The sequence below is a fragment of the Rhinopithecus bieti genome, unplaced genomic scaffold (genome assembly GCF_001698545.2).
Source record: "Rhinopithecus bieti isolate Rb0 unplaced genomic scaffold, ASM169854v2 scaffold_21649, whole genome shotgun sequence".
Classification (NCBI taxonomy): Eukaryota; Metazoa; Chordata; class Mammalia; order Primates; family Cercopithecidae; genus Rhinopithecus; species Rhinopithecus bieti.
Window position 1 is genome coordinate 986,250 of NW_016811584.1, and position 25,445 is coordinate 1,011,694.

The following is a 25,445-nucleotide window of genomic DNA, read 5'->3' on the forward strand; positions in this document are numbered from 1 at the left end:
TAGAAAAGAGATAAGCCAAAATTTAACCTCAGGTCTTTTCTTCCTCCCATTTCCCTAATAAGATCCCTTTATTTCTTACCTTCTCCTTCTTCCCCCACAAACACATCATTAAACAATGGCTCTAAATCTTAACACTTATTTTTTATATTTTATTTCTAATTACGGTAAAATATACAAGCAAGATTTACCATCTCAACCATTTTTAAATATCCAGTTCAGGGGCATTAAGTACATTCATATTGTTTTCTGTGCAGTCATCACCGCCATCCATATACAGAATGATTTTCATCTTACAAAACTAAAATTTGTACCTATTAAATAATAACTCCTCATCTTAACACTTTTTGTTTAGTTTTCTTTCTTTCTTGTAATTTGTCAGCATCAGGCCCCACATTGCTTACTCATTTCTTGGTTTTGCTTTGGGCCTATAAAATCTTCAGAACAGTTGGATTCTTAATTATATAGCCACTATCAAGACCTCAGCTGATCAGGTTGTGTTCTGATGTAGCTGCATGGTTCTTCGGCCTCTCTAAGATGTAGTACCTAAAATGCATACCAAAGCAACTTCCCAGAACCTTGTTTTCATCTGTTAAACTGGAATCCAAACAGTACCTACCTCACTGACATGTGGGTGTTGTGAAGATTAAATGAGATAATCATTCAATGTATTTCACATATATTGATTAAGCTCCTGTTACATAGTGGATGCTGATCTAGGCACTTGGGATACGTCAGTACACAAAACAGACAATGATTCTGTCCTTATAAAACTTAGATTCCAAGAGAGGGAAGCAGATGAAAAATAAACATAATTAATGAGTAAATGATAGGCTGTATTAAAAGGTGAAACACTATGGTTTTAAAAAAAGAACAAATAGAGGAAGGTAAGAAATATAATGATCTACCTCTTTGGTTTGGTATAAATATTCACATATGATAATTTTAAATAACATTACTTTGCATAATGTTCCACATTAAATTCCTCTCCAATTAATTGATTGTTATTTGTCAGGTATCCTTACAGTGATATAATCAATGTGATTTTCAGAGAAGCACTTGTAAAACAAATCTTCAATTCATATTACAAATTTCTGTAGCAAGATACCTGCACTTGATAAACAGCTGTGCTCTGGTTTTAATTCCTGATATCCAAACATACTCACAAGTTGTGACTACCAGGAAAACCCTCCTGAACCCATGCCTCCCCTTAACGTTTAGGGAGACATACCTTGACAAGGCAGATGTACTGACCTGCAACTGGTCTCTGTAACTGTTACGACCCTTGGACTTCTTCCAACGGCTGGCTCTTGGGAAAGTTGTGAGGTTGGAAAACCTTTACCTTCAGGTTCACAACCTTCTGATTGCTCACCACACCACACTCCAGGTGCCTGGTATTAGTGTCATCCCCACCAACTCTGCCACCACCCCTAATCACTTCTGAAAAGATAAAGTCTCTCCGTCCTCTGGTGACATGTGACCGTTAATTTTATGTGTCAATTTGGCTGGACCAGGACACCGAGATATTTGGTCAAGCATTATTCTGGATGTTTCTACGAGAGTGTTTTTGGATGAGACACATTAAGTCAGTGGACTTTAAGTAAGCAGATTACCCTCCATAATGTGGGAGAGGCTCCTTCAATCAAAACAAATGGCTGACCTCCCCCAGGCAAGAAGGAATTCCTCAGCAGACTGTCTTCAGATTTCATTAGCTCTTCCTGGTTCACTAGCAGACTGCCTTGGACTCGAACTGCAACTCTTTCCTGGGTCTCCAGCCTGCCAGCCTCTCCCATTAGATTCTGGACTCACAAAGTCCCCATAATTGCATGAAACAATTTCTTGTTTTGTTTTGTTTTTTTTTGTTTGTTTGTTTTTGTTTTTGAGACGGAGTCTCGCTCTGTCGCCCAGGCTGGAGTACAGTGGCCGGATCTCAGCTCACTGCAAGCTCCGCCTCCCAGGTTTACGTCATTCTCCTGCCTCAGCCTCCCGAGTAGCTGGGACTACAGGCGCCCGCCACCTCGCCCGGCTAGTGTTTTGTATTTTTTAGTAGAGACGGGGTTTCACCATGTTAGCCAGGATGGTCTCGATCTCCTGACCTCGTGATCCGCCCCTCTCGGCCTCCCAAAGTGCTGGGATCACAGGCTTGAGCCACTGCGCCCGGCAACAATTTCTTAAAATAAATCTTTTTCTTTATATATACACACATTCTATTGGTTCTGTCGCTCTGGAGAACCTTGTCTAATGCATTTGGTCTTTCCTTCTCTACCACAGAAACTTTGGTCCAGGGCCCTTAGCCACTCTCCCTGGCTGAGGGTCAGTGAGGGGATCATGGAAAGCCAGAAAATTATAAGGCTTCTTGTACTTTTGTAATGTCTTTCTCCATGAGCACATAAAGATATCTTATTTTTTGCTCCCCCGAGATGGAGTCTCACTCTGTCACCAGGTTGGAGTGCAGTGGCGCCATCTCGGCTCACTGCAACCTCCGCCTCCCAGGTTCAAGCAATTCTCCTGTCTCAGCCTCCTGAATAGCTAGGACTACAGGTGCCCGCCAACACACCTGGCTAATTTTTGTATTTTTAGTAGAGATGGGGTTTCACCTGTTGGCCAGGATGGTCTTGATCTCTTGACCTCGTGATCTGCCCACCTCGGCCTCCCAAAGTGCTAAGATTACAGGTGTGAGCCACCATGCCTGGCTACATAGAGATATTTATATGTACAGATAACGGTTAAGCATAAAATCCAGACTACTTCAGTTCATAACTTATTGCTGCTACTAATCAGCTACAGGAAGTAAATGACTTTGGACAACTTACTTCCGATCTCCAGGACTCAGTTTCCTCATCTGAAAACTGAGGTGTCTTTGGGCTCAAAGATTCTTATTTTAATTTCTATCTTTGCCCAGAAGTCCTCTATAAACAATTTAGGAGAGTTGGATATATTCTCTGTATTTAAGTCTTTTATCCTAAATCATATTCCATTGTACCACATCACAGTTCTTTCTCTAGTGTTGAAGGAAAAAAACCCAAAAAACTGTGCTTCAATAGAAAATAAATGTTCAGATCGTCCCCTTTCAGGTTATCTGGTTCTAGCCTTTTATTGTCTTTGAGCTATTGTACAACTTGGTAAACTGTAAATAACGGATAGCAATGAAAATAATTCGTGTCTACAAACATGCAGATTCTGAGCTCTCCAGTAGAGGTTGTATTGACTTCCCCTCTGCATTGGGAAAATGCCAGCTTTGTCTGCATTTGCACATTCATTTCAATATTCCTGATCTACAAATGTGTCTGTTCTCTGAATTCTCTATCCAGTTCTAACATCTGCCTGGTTCCCTAGCTGATTAATGGGTTAAGTAAAATCTTTAATGTGTGTTCATTTTATAACTGTATGAAACTCATAATTTTACCATTTAAAAAAATTATCTTAGAATGAGTTCTATCTCTACTAGCACTGGGAACATCTTATGTATATTTAATATGTTTGCTGAATGAACACACAAATGAAGGAACTAACAAACAAACATAGCCTTTCTCCCATGGGCACATAAAGATTTCCATATCCACAGATAATGGTTAAGAGTAAAATCCAGACTACTTCAGTTCGGTTACCTACTGCTGCTACTAATCAGCTGCATTATCCACAGCAATTCTCTGTAATCCCCTTTTCCCATCTGTAAAATGGGAAGAAACTCCCGCCCTTTAAAGGTTGTCATTAGGATTAAAAGAAATAATCCATGAAAAAGTTTTAGTACTATGCACAGCAGCCTTGTAAGTATTTAATGAATTGTACTTATCATCATTGTTAGACAGGTTGACCATTTGGGCAATCATACACATTCTATCTTTCATCTAACAACTCATAGGGTGCCCCGTACCCAACAGGTGCTTCATAAAGGCTAATGACGGTGGCGGTGACCACAACAGTTCCAAAACCTCCTGGCCTGCCAAGCTTAATAAAGTGTGTTATCCATTCTTCCAGACCACTGCTGGAGATGTTACAGCCTGACCTTCTATTGATCCCAACATCGTCCCAATGGACCCTGTTCCATTGTAATTTATTACAACAGCCAAATTGAATCCACATGACAGTGCTCAGAGCCAATTCTTGTTGAGGGTCTCCCCCTCTTCTGCCCCTGCCCCTACTGCCCCCAAAGATTTGTGGAGACACTGAATTAGATGATTTACTCAATTCCAGATATTACCGCTATTGAATTCCTTTCTTTAATCTTGCACATCCACCTAGAAAACGATAAAGATGGCCTGGCATGATTTGTTCTGCACTCTCGTAAATTTTTTATTAATGCAGAGTCAGTAACCTCCACTTGCCTGCTCAATTCTTCCCAGCCATGGTCTTTATCTTGAGGAATTCAAGTTGCTTGTTGCTACTGACATCTCCTATATTCCTCAAGCCTTTATTCTCAGTTAGAAAGAAGCAAGTCCAGAAAGATAGTTCTCTGGCTGCAGGCACGACTGCACATAAATAACAACAGGATCTAGCAGATTCTACATGCAAGTTTGCCAAAAGATGTCTGAGCAAATTAGTACCTCCTGTGCGCTATAAGACCATTTCAATCGCTAAAATTGACATTCTTGATTTTTCCTTCAGTTCAACACAGGGATGGTGTCTCAGGTTCTTTCTCTATTGACTTTGTAAGCATTTTGGATGTAATTTTCTACCTCCTCCTCCTCTCTCTGAACTAGACTAGTCTGCATGCTGACACTCCAGTTGTGAGCCTTACCTAACCAAACTAGTTTGTCAACTACCATAACACTTAGCACAGTGTTTGTTTAGTTCACATGTCCTTGATCACAGAGACGCTACAAAAGAAAGGAAGGGACTTTAAAGGATGAATTATTCAAAGAAAAAAATATTTAGCTAAAATTCTAAATAAAGGTCTTGTGGCACTGATGAGAAAAAATATATAAACCACACAGAAACATACAACAAATGTTTGGACTATGAATGGAAATGAAATACCAAACCAAAGATTCTTTAAGAACGGTTTCTGAGAGTTTAGGTTTGAACACAGCAAATAACATATATTTCCTTATGACAATTGCCATGTTTACCAGAAATCTAAGTTAAAGTTACTGTCAACAAAACAAATACATACATTATCTTGGGTGCTTAACTAAGTTCTATACCTGTAATTCAGTAAACTGCTATAAAAACTATTTTAAAATGCAGGATTAAAATAATGCAAAGGAAAATTAGCTGATATTTATATAAAAAGCTTATACATGGGTATAAGCACATTACCATGACCAACTTAAATTAGCAAATAAACATTTCATGCTATGTGTAGAATTTTTTCTGCATTTCATATTATAAACCATAAATCTTAATTTTCCTTGTTTAGGTTAAATGTTTATTTTGCTCATTGGCTTATGCAATAAAAATAGATAAATATTTTATATAGATTTAAGAGATCCCATTTTAAAAGCCTAATTTGATTTTTAAGAATAAAAAGGCTATACTGTTTCTTTTCTATAAAGAAGTATAATATGGTACTTACATGTAAGCTAATTATTTTAAAATAAAGAAGTACTATTGCTTTAGAAATGAAAATAAACAGGATAAATAATAAACGGTAAGAGAACTCTTTTAGTTCAGGTTTCAGGGCAAAACTGTATACTTCTCTACAAGATCTGGTGTGAATTTTCTGTGGGGATCTTGTGCTTATCAGGCCAAACTTACACATTTAAAAGGCTTGGCCAATTACTATATTTCTATCTGCTCCAAGGGTAAAAGCAGCATCTATGATACCTCTGGTCACTCTCCAAACCATTCACTGCTTACTATGAATGATAGAAAATGAAGATGGATTTACACAAACTCATGCTGATTACAAAAAATAATAATAATGATACAAGGCCCCTTTTTCTCATTCTAAAACAAGAAGTGCTAGTTTCTTTTATTTTTAAAAATAGTTAAATTCTATCATTTCAGCACAACCCATTGCACACACATGAACACACACACACACACATATGCACACCTTTCCCTGCCCTTTAGGGAGTTTATCATTAGTACACCACCAGAATTGTTTACCCTACCTAACTTCCCATGTGACTTTGCAAGTTTACCATCAAGGGCTCTAGATGCTGTTCTCAACTCTGACTTGAGCTCACCTGGGGTAATGCATTTGATTTCTGGCTCTCAGACCAGAAAATCTTACCTTCTCAACAGACTGAGACGAGGTTGTTTCTCAAGTTCTTTTCAGTGCCAACATCCTACCCTGCCCCAACTCTGGCTTCAGAATAACTTCAGGAATGAAAGACTCATGTGGTTATGACAGAGACAGTTTCATAAACAATAAGGTTACTCTCAGAGTTATCTTTAAGAGTATCCTCTTTAGAATGAACTATTGATAAAAGCTACAACATGGATGAGTTTCAATGCATTATGCTAAGTCAAAGAAGCCAGACACAAAAGTCTATCCATATACAGGATGATTCCGTTTTTATGACATTCCAGAAAAGGCAAACCTATAAGGGATGGGGAAAAAATTGGTGATTGCCAGGGATTGGAGGCTGGGGAGAGAGACTGACCACAAAGGGGACAGCACAACAGAGGATTACAGAAGTGCCCCATATCATGATGGTGAAAGGGTTTACATTATTTTATGTTTTGTTAAAACACGTAGAACTGTATACCACAAAAGTGAATTTCACTATTAGCAAAGTAAAAAAGCAATTAAAATTATCTTTGTGAAATAATTTCATTTTCTTTCCAAGCCCTTACAAAAATTGAGGAGTTTAGCATTTAAGTTCTGATTTTTTATATAAAATAATAATTTATTGAGCACCAACAGTGATGGTCAGTTTGTTCATTCAACAGATACCTCTTGAACACCTACTATGCTGAGAAAAATTGAGACTGAAAGTAAGAGGTGAGCTTATCCTCATTTTAATGACAGGGAAACTGAGGCAGAGGGTATGTAAATAACTTGCCAAAGATTTAAAAGACCTTAAGTAACAACACTGAGATTCAAAGCCAGGTCTGTCGCAGTTCATGCTCTTAACAAACTAATTATACTGAAGCTTGCATTTATGTATGCATAAGTTACCTCTGTGTATAAACTTTTTAAAATAAAAATCAGGTTATACTATAAAGTGGTGTTGAGGGTGTGGGAAAATAGGCCTTTTTTGATACTTCTCTGTACATACATATTGTAAAGTTTATTTCAATTAACAAAATAGAGTGAATATCTTTCTATATCATTAAATACACTCATCTATAACATCTTGTCTACTGGCTGAATTTCCATGTATGAATATACCATCACTTATTTAGTTACTCCTCCACTTGGGAACATTTTCACTGATCTGGAAAAACATTTTTTTAAAGAACTATGCTGTGAAAAAGGCTGTAGCTACATCAATACCTACATCTTTAATTTTTTCTTAGGACGAATTCCTAGGTAAAGAATCAATAGGTTAAATAGCTCCATGTTTGTTTTCCCCTGGCTACCTGACATTTCATACCGGCCATCTACCTGTCCCAGAGAACACTCGCCGGCAAGCCCTAAGAAAAGCGTCAGTAACATAGAACTGCAGCAAAGGAACTTTGCCTCCATTCCTACCTTCCTACCTGGCCACCCTCGTCCATGCCCTTAGCTGTTCACAAGTTCACAAACATTCCATTTGGAGACAGCCTTGGTGTGTGTATGCCACCCTTCAAAAACTTTTATAAATCAGAGTATCATATGTGACCTGAAGAATTTAACTTCTTGTTTTAATACTAAAGAAAGAAATATCTCCACTCCATGTCAATGAGTGCTATTCATTCAAGCACATCCTGTTTGCTTAGCTTTGCTTCATTCAGACTTTATTCACAAAAAAGCTACAGAACGCAACAGAAACTAAGGAAGACCTAACCCTTGGGAACGAATGACTTACTTCCCTATGAACCAGAAAGGATGTCTGAGGCAAATAGTAAATACAGTCTGGAAAAGAAGTGAACTTTGTTTAACTCTATCAAATATTTAGAGTATACTTTTAAAATCTCAAATTTGCCATGAAGGTTGCTATATGAAAGAATTGTCTAGAGGCTATAAGAACTTGTGATCTACACCAGAGCTGAGCAAACTACAGCTCATGGGCCAAACTGGCCCACTGCCTGCTTTTGTGAATAAAGTTTTATTGGAACACAGCCATTCCTATTTACTTACTCTGAATCCAAAAAGAACTTTGGACATATTTATTTACTCAATCTATTACATTTCAATTTTACAGCTTACATTTACTAAGCACCTATAACATGCCAGCACTGTGCTAAGTACTAAGGATAAAAGAATGACTAAGACTCAGTCACTTCCTTTGCTGAATTCCGGGTTTAATGAGGAAAGAGACATAAAGATATAACATAGCATTTTAGGAAATCTTAGTTATTTGATCGAAAATACTACAATCTGAAAGCTGTAATAAAGGTTCATTTCCTACGCATACATTTTTACATAATCCGAGTCCCCCTAAAATTGTAAAACATCATCAAGACTCCCATAATTTCTTTCTTTTTCTTTATTTTATGAGACAGGGTCTTGCTCTGTTGTCCGGGCTTCAGCGAGTGTCATGATCATGGCTCACTGCAGCCTCGACCTCCTGGACTCAAGCAATCCTCCCACCTCAGCCTCACAAACAGGTGGAACTACAGGCATGCATTACCATACTCAGCTAATTTTTTTATTTTGTGTAGAGACGGGTCTCACTCTGTTCCCCAGGCTGCTCTCAAACTTCTGGGCTCAAGCGATCCTTCCACCTCAGCCACTGTGCCCAGCCTCATGATATTCTGACATGGACTTCTTTCTTTTTTAAAAACAAATTTTATTTTATTTTAGGTTCCAGGATACATGTGCAGAATGTGCAGGTTTGTTACATAGGTTAACATGTGCCACAGTGGTTTGCTGCACCTATCAATCCATCACCTAGCTATTAAGCCCAGTGTGCATTAGCTATTTTTCCTGATGCTCTCTCTTCCCCCGTGACCCCCCACCCACCCACTGACTGGCCCTGGTGTGTGTTGTTCCTGTCCCTGTGTCCATGTATTCCCACTGTTCAGCTTCCACTTAAGAGTGAGCACACATGGGGTTTGGTTTTCTGTTCCTGCATTAGTTTGCTGAGGATGATAGCTTCCAGCTTCATCCATGTCCCTGCAAAGGACATGATTTCATTCTTTTTATGGCTGCATGGTATCCCACGGTATATATGTCCCACATTTTCTTTATCCATTCTATCATTGACAGGCATTTGGGTTGATTCCATGTCTTTGCTATTATGAATAGTGCTGCAATGAGCATACATGTGCACATATCTTTGTAACAGAATGATTTATATTCCTTTGGGTATATACCCAGTAATGGGATTGCTGGGTCAAATGGTATTTCTGGTTCTAGATCCTTGAGGAATCACCACACTGTCTTCCACAGTGGTTGAACTAATTTACATTCCCACCAACAGTGTAAAAGCATTCCTATTTATCCACAGCCTCACCAGCCTCTGTAGTTTCTTGACTTTTTAATAATCGCCATTCTGACTGGCATGAGATGGTATCTCATTGTGGTTTTGATTGGCATTTCTCTAATGATCAGTGATGTTGAGCTTTTCTTAGCTTTTCTTCATGTGTTTGTTGGCCACATAAATGTCTTCTTTTGAGAAGTGTCTGTTCATGTCCTCTGCCCACTTTTTGATGGGGTTGTTTTTTTTTCTTGTAAATTTGTTTAAGTTCCTTGTAGATTACGGGTATTAGACCTTTGTAAGGGGGTGGATTGCAAAATTTTCTCCCATTCTGTAAGTTGCCTGTTCAGTCTGATGATGGTTTCTTTTTCTGTGCAGAAGCTCTTTAGTTTAATTAGATCCTATTTGTCAATTTTTGCTTTTTGTTGCAATGCTTTTGATGATGTCATCATAAAATCTTTACCCATGCCTATTTCCTGAATGGTACTGCCTAGATTTTCTTCTAGGGTTTTCATGGTTTGGGGTTTTACATTTATGTCTTCAATCCACCTTGAGTTAATTTTTGTTAAAGTATAAGAAAGTGGTCCAGTTTCAGTTTTCTGCATATGGCCAATTTTCCCAGCACCATTTAATAAATAAGGAATCTTTCCCCATTGCTTGTTTTTGTCAGGTTTGTTGAAAATCAGTTGGTTGTAGATGTGTGGTATTATTTCTGAGACCTCTATTCTGTTCCATTGGTCTATGTGTCTGTTTTGGTACTTGTAGCAAGCTGTATGGTTACCATAGCCTTGTAGTATAGTTTGAAGTCAGGTGGCATGATGCCTCCAGCTTTGTTCTTTTTGCTTAGGATTGTCTTGGCGACATGGGCTTGGGCTCTTTTTTGGTACCATATGAATTTTAAAGTATTTTTTTCTAATTCCGTGAAGAATATCAATGGTAGTTTGATGGGAATAGTGCTGAATCTATAAATTACTTTTCACAATATTAATTCTTTCTATTCACAAGGATGGAATATTTTTCCGTTCGTTTGTGTCCTCTCTTATTTCCTCAAGCAGTGGTTTGTAGTTCTCCTTGAAGAGGTCCTTCACATCCCTTCTTAGCTGTTTCCTAGGTATTTTATTCTCTTTGTAGCAATCGTGAATGGAAGTTCATTCATGACTCTTTGTTTTTCTGTTATTGGTGTATAGGAATGCTTGTGATTTTGCACATTGATTTTGTATCCTGAGACTTTGCTGAAGTTGCTTATCAACTTAAGGAGCTTTTGAGCTGAGACGATGGGATTTTCTAGATATAGGCTCATGTCATCTGCGAACAGAGACAATTTTATTTCCTCATTTCCTATTTGAATAATTTCTCTCTCTTACCTGATTGCCCTGGTCAGAGCTTCCAATACTATGTTGAATAGGAGTGGTGAGAGAGGGTATCCTTGTCTTGTGCTGGTTTTCAAAATGAATACTTCCAGTTTTTGCCCATTCGGTATGATATTGACTGTGGGTTTATCATAAATAGCTCTTATTATTTTGAGATATGTTCCATGAATACGTAGTTTATTGAGACTTTTTAACATGAAGGGATGTTGAATTTTATCAAAGGCCTTTTCTGCATCTATTGAGATAATCATGTGGCTTTTGTCATTGGTTCTGTTTATGTGATGAATTATGTTTACTGATTTGCATATGTTGAACCAGCCTTGCATCCCAGGGATGAAGCCAACTTGATCATGGTGGCTAAGCTTTTTAATGTGCTGCTGGATTCAGTTTGCCAGTATATTATTAAGGATTTTCACATCAATGTTCATCAGGGATATTGGCCTCAATTTTTTTTGTTGTTGTGTCTCTGCCAGGTTTTAGTATCAGGATGATGCTGACCTCATAAAATGAGTTAGGGAAAAGTTCTTCCTTTTCCATTGTTTGGAATAGTTTCAGAGGGAATGGTACCAGCTCCTCTTTGTACCCCTGGTAGAATTTGGCTGTGAATCCATCTGCTTCTGGGCTTTTTTTTTTTTTTGGTTGGTGGGCTATTTATTACTGCCTCAATTTCAGAACTTGTTATTGGTCTATTCAAGGATTTGACTTCTTCCTGGTTTAGTCTTGGGAAGGTGTACATGTCCAGGAATTTCTCCATTTCATCTAGATTTTATAGCTTATTTGCATAGAGGTGTTTGTAGTACTCTCTGATGGTAGTTTGTATTTCTGTGGGGTCAGTGTGATATCCCCTTTATCATTTTTTATTATGTCTATTTGATTCTTCTCTTTTTCCTTCTTTATTAGTCCAGCTGGTAGTCTACTTTTTTATTTATTTATTTATTTATTCAAAAAACCAGCTCCTGGATTCATTGATTTATTTGAAGGATTTTTTGTGTCTCTGTCTCCATCAGTTCTGCTCTGATCTTAGTTATTTCCTGTCTTCTGTTAACTTTTGGATTTGTTTGCTCTTGCTTCTCTAGATCTTTTAGTTTTGATGTTAGGCTGTCAATTTGACATCTTTCTAGCTTTCTGATGTGGGCATTATCTAGTGCTATAAATTTCCCTCTTAACACTGCTTTAGCTGAATTCCTGAGATTCTGGTACGTTATCTCTTTGGTCTCATTGGTTTCAAAGAACTTCTTGATTTCTGCCTTAATTTCATTATTTACCCAGGAGTCATTCAGGAGCAGGTTGTTCAATTTCCATGTAGTTGTGTGGTTTTGAGTGAGTTTCTTAATCTTTAGTTCTAATTTGATTGCACTGTGGTCTGAGAGACTGTTATGATTTCAGTTCTTTTGCATTTGCTGAGGAGTGTTTTACTTCCAGTTATGTGATCGGTTTTAGAGTAAGTGCCATGTGGCACTGAGAAGAATATATGTTCTATTGTTTTGAGGTGGAGAGTTCTGTAGATGTCTATCAGGACCACTTGATCTAGAGCTGAGTTCGAGCCCTGCATATCCTTGTTAATTTTCTGTCTCAATGATCTAATATTGACAGTTGGGTGTTAAGGCCTCCCACTATTATTGTGTGGGAAGAATCCCATTATTTCTATGCTGAGCAGTCAAGGTATTAAAAACTGCTTTAGTCACTAGCGGTGCCACTTTAGTGGACCAGCAGCATTCCTTGTCAGTATCCTGTGAACTCTCCTACTGTTTACTTGCCTTTGAATTTCTGTGAGAGGTTTGGGAACTCTGAAAAGTTATTTTAACATGTACTTATATCAGTTTTCTATTGTTGTATGACAAAATGCCACCAAATGACTTAAAAGCACATCCATTTATTAATTCACAGTTGTGTAAGTCAGAAGTCTGGCAAGGTGTGGCTGGGGTCTCTGCCTGGGGTATTACAAGGGTGAAATCAAGATGTCAGCCAGAAGAGCATTTGTCTGGAGGTTCTAGGGAAAAATTCACTTCCAAATCCATCATATTCATAGTCCTGGGCATTATTAAAGGCATGCACAACAAGGAAGTGGGAAAGCTCAGGGGTCCATCTTAGAATTCTACCTACCACAGTACTTTTGTTAGAGTTACAAATGACTTTTATAAACCATAATTGTATTATCTAAGGACTGATTATATGTGGGTGCTACTCCTGGTTCTCAAAAATCAGCAATCTAAAAGGAGGTATGATAAAATGTTATGACAAAGCCCCCAAATTGTTTGTGCCATTAATTTAGAATACAGCTTCCATGAAAACAGTCTGTTTAAAGCAGTTACATATTTTAGTCTGCAAAAGTTGTAGCATAATCAGGTGAGTATAAAGGAAAAAATACTGACAATGAGACTGCAGTATCAGAACAGTAGAAAGATGCTATTACCCACAATAACTGTGAAGCGGCATGCCCCACAAGAACACATTACCCTTACTTAACATTTATTCTTATGGGAAACTAAAACACGTATTATAGACATTTTGAACCATGGACTTCCCTTACAATATAACATGATAAATGACAATATAGATATGTGTAAAACTCTTCACAGCAAAGCAGAGTCCATTGGCAAACAAAAGATAAGTAAAAAAAGACAGACAGAAAATTTTCTTTCCCACATAAACAAGGTTGATTTAAATCAAACGGCCTGGGAGTATGTGGGAAGAAAAATGGAATCATCTGCAGACTGAAATACGTAAAGGCTCAACTGCCTCTAATCCCATTTCAAAAACTATAAGCAATAGCTGGCAGCTTGGATTGACAGATGTGTCAAGATGCCTGTACCCGTTAGGGTAGCAGCTGCGGTCAGGGCATTCTGGACATTTTTGTTTTAAGTCATCAAGGAATTTTGCAGGTAATTATAAACAAACCTTTTTTTAAAAAAAAAATCCATCATAGTGAAATCGAGTATAGAATATGAGGTCTTAACCCAGACGCAAATATTTATTTAAAAGAGAATTTGCCTCCCCTGGGTGGGATCAGCTTTTTCATTGAATGAGAATCAATTCTCAGCATGATCTGGCCCTGAACTGCATTTTTAAATAACACTGATAATTGTTATTGCCACTTGCAACTCACAAGGGACTAGAACATTTATAATATAGAAGTCAAAATGACTCTCGAACTTTAATTATAAAATATATTTGATCGCTAGAAGATGTGAAGAATAGAAAAGCTCCCAAATGTGAAATCTGTTTCCTAAGTGGGCCAAGAAAGTGTGGTCCAGACATATTAAATTACTTCTAATTCCACCAAATGCACTGTGCTGCCTCTTCCTGCCAAACTTTTGCAAATGCTATTCTCGCTTTGACGGGACAACTACTCCTAGTCCCTCATCTCTCAATTTAGTTATCATCTTTTCCAGGAAGTCCTTCTTGTTCATCCCACTCCCCTGGCTAGGTGAGGTGCCCCTCCTATGTGTAGTATACCTGGCTGATATAGCACACATCATACACAGTCCTGTAATTGCCTATTTAGTAATTTTCTCCATGAGTCTGAGCTCCCAATGGGCAGAAATTATACCTTCTTCAATAGTATATGTATCTGCAGTACCTTTGAGGCAGCCAGCTCATTACAGATGCTGAATGTGGATTGTTGGATGGCTGGACAGCAGGAGGGCAGGCAAACAAACAGGCCAGAGTAGGGCAATGGTACCCAAGGCCTCATATGCCATAGGGACATGGAAAGAAGGAAAGGAAAAGTGTAATCAGATTCAGCCTCTGTCACTAATTAGCTCCATGATCCTACATAAGTCACATCATCCCTCAAGTACTCTATATCTTGAGTGCAGAAATGAAGAGGTTGGACTAGGAGGCTCGATCAAGTCTCTTCCAGGTTTACTGTTGTCTCATTTCTTTCTGTCTTCAAGACTGTCCAGACTTCATCAGCATAACCAAAGTTACATGTCTTTTAAAATCAAATAATATTGGGTTGTGTACACTAGAGCCCAAGGGAAGAAAAACGGAGCTATGTGAAGACAGTGCCTGTAGATGCTGAATGAATGCATGAATGAATGGGCAGGCTTCCTTAACTCTCTTTAACTGTTCCATTAGAGGGTGAATTTTCCTAGCTTTGGTTCCTCTTTTAAGAAAATAACATTTTATCAATGTCAGCTCTAGGAGGAGGATAATTTCAAATCCCTTAGAAGAAAAGCAATGTACACAAAGGAGGAGGCTACTGCATTTGTTGTTTCACAAAGAAGCTTAGTTATACCAAGGAAGCCACAATCTCTATCCAAGAGACACGAAGCACACACAAAGTAACTTTTGAATATCATTTCATCGGAGCAAAATGGACTTCTGACCAACAGGATCAATCAATTGGTTAAAGTAACCAAGATGTTTTTTCCCTAAACCATCTCACCAACATTGGGGCAAATAATTCCAGCCAAGTGTGGCAGCCATGCACTCTTGGTGATTATTTGTCCTGTGGAATTTAATTAGCACTAGAACCCTTGGCATCACCCTCGCACCATGATGAAGATACACTGCATTGGATGTGAGGGCGATCTGGCTGCAACATCTGTCACCCCATTGATCGCCAGGGTTGATTCAGCTGATCTGGCTGGCTAGGCAGGTGTCCCCTTCCTCCTTCACCACTTCATGTGCGTCCCTCCCAAAGCTACGTGCTTGGTCAAAGAGTATGACCATCCCCAATAGAGGAGGACCAATCTTCAGTCAAGGGCATACGAGTAGCTGTGCTCCCCTGTTAGGACCTCCAAGAAAGCTGTCAAGATGCACTGTATTAAAGGATGCAAGAGCAAAGATGCTTATTCTTAGGTCCGGTGACATACTGCTACCCTACCAACACAAAATACATATAAATAACTTTCTGTGTAATACATTAAGTCAGATTTTTGTTATATTTTCCAGACCAAGAAAGACACTGTTCAAAAAAAAGTTGGCAAATCACAAACACTAACCTGGATTATACTTATTAATTGCAAATTTTTAGGCACTGTATTAGTTAAATCTATATTCAATCTACATTGAACAGAAAATTTTACCCTATCCCAAATGACTAGATCAAATGTATGAAAAGATATATTTAATGTGAATATAGAAATAAGATTTTCAACCCAAAAGGTTGATAAAATAAAAGTGTTTTTATTTTCAGTCAGGAAAAAAAGTCATCTTAAAGGTCACTGTTTTTCAAATGACTGGAATGCTGGTATTAAGCCAAAGAAATTTAAACTGGGTGTTATCTGCTGGGAGAGCTATCTCTGTTCTTCTTAATCAGATGCTTTATTCCTATTACATGTTCCCTGTACTACACCTGACTGGCACCCCGCTAACAGATTAGTTGATATCATGATAAGAATGGTCAGATCAGTTTTAATAATTGCAATAATTTTCAGGGTTCAAGAGTGTCATATATACTCATATTTATAAGTATGGATTACTATATGTGAAAATTATTAGACAGAAATAGTAACAGTCCAAACATCATACACACTCATGTGCACAGACACAAACATACACGAGCCATTCAACTCTGTAAGTTGCCTAAAATAATGCCAGAGAAAAAATGCAGGTAAAAATGTTATGCATTTCAACTGAGATAATACTGAAAGGTGGGAGAAAGGTCTGTTACACTAAGCAAAAACTGTTTTAAGAAATGCTACCTCAAGGCAGGGGGCCTCGAGAACCAAGATCAGCAGTGATCCTTACACAAGAAGGAAAGGACTCCTGTAGACCAGGGCTTCTCTGGATGATTATTTATTGGGGGCAGAGGTGTCGTCTGCATATTAGGACATTTAGCAGCACCCCTGGAATAGACCCTACCCACAAGATGCTTGTAGCATCCTCCCAGCTATAGCAACCAAAAAAATCTGCAGACATTAGCAAATGTTCCCAGGGGAGTAGGGAGGTTCTAAGCCTCAGTTACAGCCCCTGGTTAAGAACCTCTGCCTTAAACCCATGGCCACCCTAGTTGTGATCCCAACCCTTGGGATGCCAGGCCAGTTCCTAGCTTCAGATGCAAAGTGAGCTTGCCTATACCAAGGAGGTCAGACCTACATGAACAGCTCACTGCAAAGTGGAGCAGCTTCCCAGACCGTTTCCTCTCTGGACTTGGCAAGGAATGAGGGATCTCCCAACTCAAGAGTTCACCTTTGACTAGTCCGGGAAAGCTGCTTACATGTCTCAAACCATCTTTTGAGGTCTCAGTCGTCCTTTAAGCCAACAACCAAAGGAAAGTGAAACTACCATCAGAGCAGACACGTCAATCCTTTAAAAATGAAGCAGCAAAACAGTCTTAGAATGGTACATAAAGAGTTTCTGGGGGAAGAAAAATTAAACAGATATGGAAAGCCACCACAATCTTTCTTTTTTCTACATATAACTTATCATATTTTTAAATACAGACCTGGTGTTATATTTTATTCATGTAATGCATTCCCTACTTTTTTTTATTACATTATTTAGTGGCTGTATCTCTGCTGGTTTTGTCCTAAAAAGAGGTGTTCTTATATATCAACCTCAGGTATGTTGCTCAAATTGTAGTTTAGCTAATCCCTAAAAGTTAATGATCCCACTTGTCTCATGAGGGAAGCAGGACCACAAACTAGGAAAAACACTAGAATAGTGTAGCGCTTAAGAATAGCTCCATCCCTTTCCTGCCACGTCACTCTAAATGAGTTCCTCTCTAAACCACAGTCTCTCATTTTAAAAACCAGGATTATGATAGTGCCTATAAGCCATTAGGTCTGTTACAAGAATGCATAACCTAAGGACGCAAATCACTTAGCACAGTGTCTGGTATACAGTAAGGGTTCAACAAATAGTATATAATAAAATCATTTTATTATAAAAATAATTACTTGTATGGTCATAATTGGAAATGACCACATACAACCAGAAATTTCATTGCATCACTCTCATAAAATATCACCTTCCTAACAATCCAGTAAATTAGAAGTGATAACTAGAGAAGGAAGCATTCTTTTTGCAGAATAAGATGATATTCTCTGTAAATGTCACATTTCTTTTTATTAAAAAGGAAAATGAAGGAAGAGTGGCAAAACACCCTTACTCAAACCATCCCTTTTTATCTTCCTAGGGTAATAGAACCAAGGCTGGAGATGTTAGGTGTGGGTAGAGCAACAACCATTTCCTCATCTGTGTTTTATTATTCATGGGATAGCTCCATCTTGCAGCCTACACAGAACATACCGTGCTGGGAACAAGAGTGGGTTTGACATTTTGCTGGGGCAAATGACTCTCCTCAGAGCTAACAATATTCTTGGGTGAGAAGTAGATCTCAAAGCAATTTCTCCTCTCCCAAGTTCTCATTGAGAATTTGCCGAGCTCATTTATTCACTCAATCCTTATTGATCAAGGAGCATCAGATGCCAAGAATTTTGCCAGAAGCTGGAGGTATCTTGATGATGATGGTTGGGGCACTCAAGCCCTGAGAGGGAAGCCAATGTTCACCAAAGGGATGCATAATTCCAAACTGAGCCAAGACATAGTTTTCTAAGAGTGTAAAACCTCCCCCAGACTGCAGTGTCATCAAAGACTTCCATGAGTAAGTGACACAAAAACAGAGCAGAAAGCTCCAGTGTAAAGCTTGGAGTCACATATCCCTGACTCTTATAAAGGGAGGATCTGATTAGATCCTGCCAAAGAGAGTCAGTTGTGTGAAGTTTGGAGCTCTGTCCCAGGACTTTGACTCTTGACTGACAGTGTAATGTGAGGGCAGAGGAAAGAGGGTGAGGGAGAGCAGCTGTCAACAGAAAAGACAGCTGACCAGACACTCCTGGTTATGAAATCACAGTGATGTTTGCCTTCTCTTGGTCTCTCAGGGCTGCCTTGGTTCTTTATCATTCACAGTCTGGTTCTACAGACCAGATACTGGGACCCTGGATATTCTTACAAAAAATTCCCTTTTGCTTAGGGTAGCCAGAAGTGGCTTCTGCTGTTTGCATCCATCAAGTGATTTCCTTCTGGTAACGTGCCATATGTTGTTCTCCACTGCACTTATATTTAGGATTATGCATGTCTGTCTCCACAACTAGACTGTCAGTTTCTTGAGGACTGGAGATTGTCTTATTTCTCCCTGAACCTCCAGGACCTAGAGTGGTGACTGACTGACACATAGGAAACACTCAGTAAATGTGAAATGAATATGATTTTGCACATGTTCAAAAAATTAGGAGGTTTGCCAATAATAAGTATAAAAGTTCAACTAGATGTTTAAACATTGAGAAAGAGCTCAATTGAGTTAAAAAGTCCTCCACACTTTACTTCAATTTTACACTAGCGTGGAAATCTCTATGTTCTATATCTATCTTCTCAGGTATTACTTTAAAAAAAAAAAAATCCGGAAGAAACTCAGTGATCCCACAGTGTCCTTACCCCTGAGGTTATCATCATTCAGAATTTTCACCACCATACTTCCAAATAGGTAGAATCAAGCTGCTGAAGTGGGAAGGTCCATATATACCACTCCCAGGAGCCAACTTCATTCACCCCTCTCTGCCTTTTCCAACCCACAGGGCAATCCACAAAGTTCAGTAGACAGCCAGCGAACTTGGCCTCCAGAGAGATCACCACCTGTTTTTCTACCTCTAATAAATAAAGTACCTCTGTTCTATAAATTCACATTGCTTATGGGACTAAGGCCTAGAATGAAAATGGAGATAGAATTTTTGTCCAATTTTAATGGGTTAAAAAAAATTCGTGGGTAGCAAGTTTATGCTGTAAGAATCTATGCACTGCGTAACAGTCTGAATTTGATCGGGTTCATATAATGCTACCATGTCCTAAAATCCTGGGCATTATACGCTTTCCAAATGTACAGTGTCATCAAGGTTTTATGACATTTCCTACAAAAACTCAATAGTTAGGTAGCACTTCATCAGTTACAGTTTAAATTCAGGTATGGGAACAGAAAATTACAGCTTCAGCATGGAAACCGTACCGCTCTTCTGATTTCAGTGTCACAGCCCCACGGGAATATTTCACTAAACACTTTTCATACACGTGCATTTTTGTCCCCTACTAAGAGAACTCCATGTCTTGGAATTACAGAGTAAAGCCAAAAGTATGATGGTAGGGCCAAAAATCCACTCTAGATGATCTCTGTCTTCCTACAAAAGCTTCATCAGAGATGCTCCTCCACCTAGGGTTTTCTGTTTATTCAGCCTCACTTCCTTCTTCAAGTGATGAAATACTTAGAGCATCGTGTCCATGCCTGTCTACATGGCTTATGGAGCACACAAGACTTCTGAGACCCAGAGCTCTGAAAGCAAAGCTGACAGATATGAAATGCAAGCCTAGCTTTGCCAGGGTAAACGTGGCCAGGAAAGGAGCGTACCTAGTTCCACTGGCATCAATACAGAGTTGCAAAAGAGTCTATGAGAAAGAAATATTAAGTAATACTGCATGTCTGACATTGACATGAGCTTATTATTCTTCCATGCCAACACACCCTAATCCAAAGCTTATGCTATTTCAATCCAAGCCTGCCCTAAAACAGCCACTTATGCTGAATGTAGTCTAAGCTCCAAGGAGTCTCCAGAATTAAAGACAATATTTCATTGGCCCATTCGTTTTTGTATTATTTCTACATTTTGAGTCAGTTTCTAAATCATATGCATCACTTCTCTAGGGATTATTTCCCTTTCACATTGCAGGTATAATAGAACTCCTGTGGCTTTGCTACGTTGCCAGTGGTTTTATTTCCTCCCCAAAAGTATTGGTAAACCTGGTTTAAAAACCTGAAGCTGAGTAACCTCTCCAAATAAACATGAAACATTTCCAAACCCATTGTCTACATGACTTAAACAAGTGATATCATAATCATGTTGCCAAAAGGAGCAATAATATACAACTGATTTTGTTCTAGAACTTCCAAACTGGTTCCCAAGCTTTTGAGTCTGGCTGTGGAGGAAAGTTTAAAATTCTGCAAAATATTTGCATTGGCAAAAGTGGTCATTTGTCACTTATGCATTGTAAGTGCCATTCAAAATATTCACTGAGAAAACTGTTGTCATTTATTCCTCAAGAATGAGCGCACTTAGTCTCAACTTCTGACAAAATGGACAAATGTGATATTTTTCCTTAATTCACTCTTACACCTGGTGTCATCATCATAAAAAGTGAAATAAAAAAAATTAGGCTTATTCTCTTAATTTACAATAATTATTTTATTATATATTTCTAAAGACAAAAAATACTTTTATCTAGGCTATGTGACCTTGGGCAAGCTTACCATAGCCTCAATATTCCACAATTCCTTAGATTAATAATTGTGCCCATCTCACTAGGTAGTGGTCAAGAGTAAGTAAACAGTGCATACAACAAGCACTATTTACATGAGTAAATAAAGTATCCAGCAGTGTTCAATATAAGTAAGTTCAATAAATGCAACCTTTGTTATTATTTGCAGCTGGATATTTTAAATCAAAAATCTTCTTTTGAATCCTTAGAACATGCTCCAAGAGAGGGTACTATAACCATCTCTCTGTTATTCCCATGTACCCTAGACAGCCCCTTTGATTCAAGGGTCCTTAGTAATCTCTGCTCAGCTCTCTTCCAAATTTCTGTTATCAATTAGCTAGTGCTACAAAAGGAGGCTCCAATGACCAGGACCTTGTCCATGAAGATCTCTACAGAAATGAATTAATAATATGATTCATCAAATCGCCAATATCCTGAGAGTTTCTAACAAATGCAGTGTCTCTACTTTTAACTCTTTGGTAAAGCCTTTATAATTTGGTTTAAATCTAACTTTGTTTTTAAAATGTGACACACTATTCTGCACGTAAATGTACCATTTAGGCTCTGGCTGACCATAACAGAACAGGAAGAGACTAACTGGCTCTCAGAGTTTAAGAAAGATTAGAGAACTCACTTATGAAAAGTCAAAAGCATGGGAAATATCCTAATAGATATTAGAATGCATTGATAATCTCATCAAAACCTCTGCACTGAAACAAATGAATGCCAACTATTGTTGTCATCTTTGCATAGCTCTGTCCTTGAATCAAATTCACAAGAATAAGTGCTCCTGGCAGCAGGGGGTGAGGATGTACTATAACCTTGGCCAATCAAATGCTCCTATGCAAGACTTTAACTCTGGAGCAAGTTCATTTATCCATTCATTCAACAAATATTTATTAAGCATGTAGTACCTTTTGAGTACTAAAGATACAGGGGAAAGGTCTCCCCTTTTGGAATTTATATTCTAGTAATATGAATGAACTAGGTATATTTAAATATATATTATATTTATTTATATATTTAATACATATTACGTAAATTTTAAATATATATATATACACACACACATTTATCAGATGGTTAAAAGTTCTCCTTAAAAAAATAAAACTGGATGAGAGAAGACAGAGGGTAGGAATGTGGGTGGTCATGCGATTTTATGCAGGATGGACAAAAAAGGCCTGTAACAAAGCACTATTTAAACAGAGACCTGAAAGAAGCAAAGGCATGAGCCATGTGGCTATTTCGAGCAGTTCTGTCAATAGGAACATAATGTCAGTCACGTAGTTAATTTTAAGCTTTCTAGTAATCACATTAAAAAAGTAAAAAGAAACAGGTGAAATTCATTTTCATAATGTATTTTATTTTACCTGCTATGTCCAAAATATTTTCATTGCAACATATAATCAAAGTAAAAAATGATTCATGAGAGATCTTCCATTTTTTTCATAAGTCTTCCAAATCTGATGTGCAGTTCACACTTGCAGCACATCTCAGTCAAGGTCTTAATCTCTACATGTGGCTTGTGACTACCACAATGGGCAGCATGGGCTCAGAATGAGAGTGTCCCCGTAAAGGCTACAGTAAATGTCAGGTACCAAGACAGTATGCCTCACGTGTCTGCAGAAGAACATGAAGGCCACAGTGTCTGGTGTAGTCTGAGCAAAGGGGAAGGCAGTAAGACAGGAGGCCAGACTGGCCAGAGATAGCCCAATCCTGCAGGGTGTCCTGGGCCCTTGCAAGGACTTCCACTGTTACTCTGAGTGACAATGGAAGCCAATGGAAGTGGAGACAGCTGTGCTCCTATGCTTGGTTTATGCTCTGATGTTACCATCCTGAAATTCTCAATTTTGGGACAGGGGCGTCATGTTTACATTATGCAATGGACCCCCAAAATTATGTAACTGGTTGTGACTAGAGAGTTTTGATCAGAGAGTGACATGAACTGTTTTATGCATTACAAGGATTAATCCAGTTTCTGTGTTAAGAATAGGCTGTAGGAAACATGAGGGAGGATGCAAGAAAATCACCTGGGATGCTGCAGATCCATGCCAGGTGAGAAATGATGGCAGGTGACACCAAGAGCAGGGGCCAGTTAGTTCCATTTGCTGCAGCTGCAGCAGAGCACCTGACAGCATGCCTGTGGATGGCAGCATCCACACCAGAGGCTCCTGGTGTCCACCACTGATTTCTACCTAGTTTCCACTCTGGCCGCCTATTCATCTGACAGCCCTGTATCTTCCCAACACACTTTATTTTTTTTGTAAAAGAGCAGTCATTGGTGTCTCTTCTCACCAACCCTTTTACTAAGAGAAGGCAGGATACTCAGTGGTCCCACTAAAACTATATAGAGTAGCAAACAGGAATTCTCCAAAAGAAAATCAGGACGCTATCACAAAATCAGGGTCCCCTATAAGGTAGAAAATGAGCTGCTAAAGGAAGGAAGGAATGACCCTAACAAGGTCGAGCATCTTCTATGTTGCATCACTGTGGCTGGAAATTATTATACATTCTTTCCATTGATTTCAATTAAGTAATGGGTGTAAAACATTACTCCTGCCTCCCAAAAATCTGTATGGGCTTCACAGAATAGGATCTACTACAGTTTATGTGAATATCAAATGTATCTAAAATACATTCAGGACCCACAAAATACATTGCTAACTCTCAGTAAGGAAGAAAAAATTAACTGTTGGGACCTTTGGTTATTTTAGATTTGAATCTAAATTTGTACAATTCTCTCTATGTTTAAGCTGGTGAATAAAAAATAATCATCACTATTTAGTTTCTAGGTAATCAAGTAGAAAATTCATCAAGCAATGCTAATATTGACATGATACAACTACCAGTAAGTGAAACACCAGTATGAAAATCAGCCTACACTTCCTAAGATTCATAAAAGATTACTTATTTTCCATGTGCTCAAAATTTTTCTTAAACGACAAAACATGGATGATACCCCACTTGAAGGGCTTATGTCAGCTACTCACCTTTTTCTGAAGAACATTGATCTTTCTTTCCTTCACTTCTAACATATCTTTCATGTCACGAATCTCACCGGCCAGTGTCCCCTTCTCTTCTGTGAGGTCCTGCAGCTGTTTCGTTTTTTTATTGAGGAAAGATTCTTTTTCTTCCAGTCGTAATCTCAGCGCATCTACCTGAAATCAGGAAAAAGACAGAAGGTTGTGGTTTTACAGAAAGGTCATCAATAACCATCACTTGTGCCCTTGGAGGGGGCAGGGCAGCAGCATGTTCACTGAGCAAGGCACAATGGAACCACTGCTTATGGCAACCTCACTGCCCTGCATTTTAACAGCCTACATCCTTCTTTTTTTTTTTTTTTTTTTGAGACAGAGTCTCGCTGTGTCGCCCAGGCTGGAGTGCAGTGGTGCGATCTCTGCTCATTGCAAATTCTGCCTCCTGGGTTCACGCCATTCTCCTGCTTCAGCTTCCCGAGTAACTGGGACTACAGGTGCCCGCCACCACGCCCGGCTAATTTTTTGTATATTTAGTAGAGACGGGGTTTCACCTTGTTAGCTAGGATGGTCTCAATCTCCTGACCTTGTGATCCACCCGCCTCAGTCTCCCAAAGTGCTGGGATTACAGGCATGAGCCACCACGCCCGGTCAGCCTACATCCTTCTTAAAGCCCTATTTGTGCACATCTCAATAGTGATACTTTCAAAAATACATATATAAGACTTCTATGAAATAAGACGTTATGAAATAGTGGTAGGTTTCCATGTTTGTTTCCCTACTACGGGAAACAACATGTTTGTTTAAGCTGGGAAACAAAGCACATCAATACTCCCATGTCTCTCTGAGAGCCCAGGGAGGGTAAAATATTGCTCAAGCTTTGCAGCATAGTCCTGAAACACGGAGAACATAATGAGCCACGCCATGGACATCTGGAGGAACAAGACTGACATGTAGAGAAACACTCCTAAATTAGAAAAATACATGTTGCCAAGAGGACACTCATGCTGCTGGAGGAAGAAAATAAGATAGAAATGAAACACCCATTCTCCAGCCTCATGAAAGACTGCTTTCCAAATACTTTTAAAGAAAAAAAAAAGACAAAGCATACAAAAAAAAAATCCTCTTTGTAACTCAGCTCTAAAATGTTAAAAAATTATAATTCCTGCTTTTCAAATGTTGTTAATAAAAAAGAAAATATAAGTTTTATTTTTTTTTTAATTTAACATTCTGAAGGCCATGTGCAAAGAAAGGTCTATTTCTAGACTACTCAGACTAGATCATAGAAACAAGTCACTGGGGTAGTAAAAAAAAAAGAGAGAGAGACAACAACAAGAATATGAAGACCATCAGAATACCATTTTGAGTTAATTTTCTTTTTTTTTTTTTTTTTTTTT

The 25,445-nt window shown here is 38.5% G+C and overlaps 1 protein-coding gene across 1 annotated transcript in view; it reads right to left on the bottom strand.

The window, feature by feature from the left end:
• ERC2 (ELKS/RAB6-interacting/CAST family member 2) overlaps positions 1-25,445 on the bottom strand; it is a 905,732-nt gene that overhangs the window by 475,803 nt on the left and 404,484 nt on the right. Inside the window, 1 exon segment of the mRNA XM_017894219.1 lies at positions 24,064-24,231. Coding sequence (XP_017749708.1) covers positions 24,064-24,231 — 168 coding nt within the window.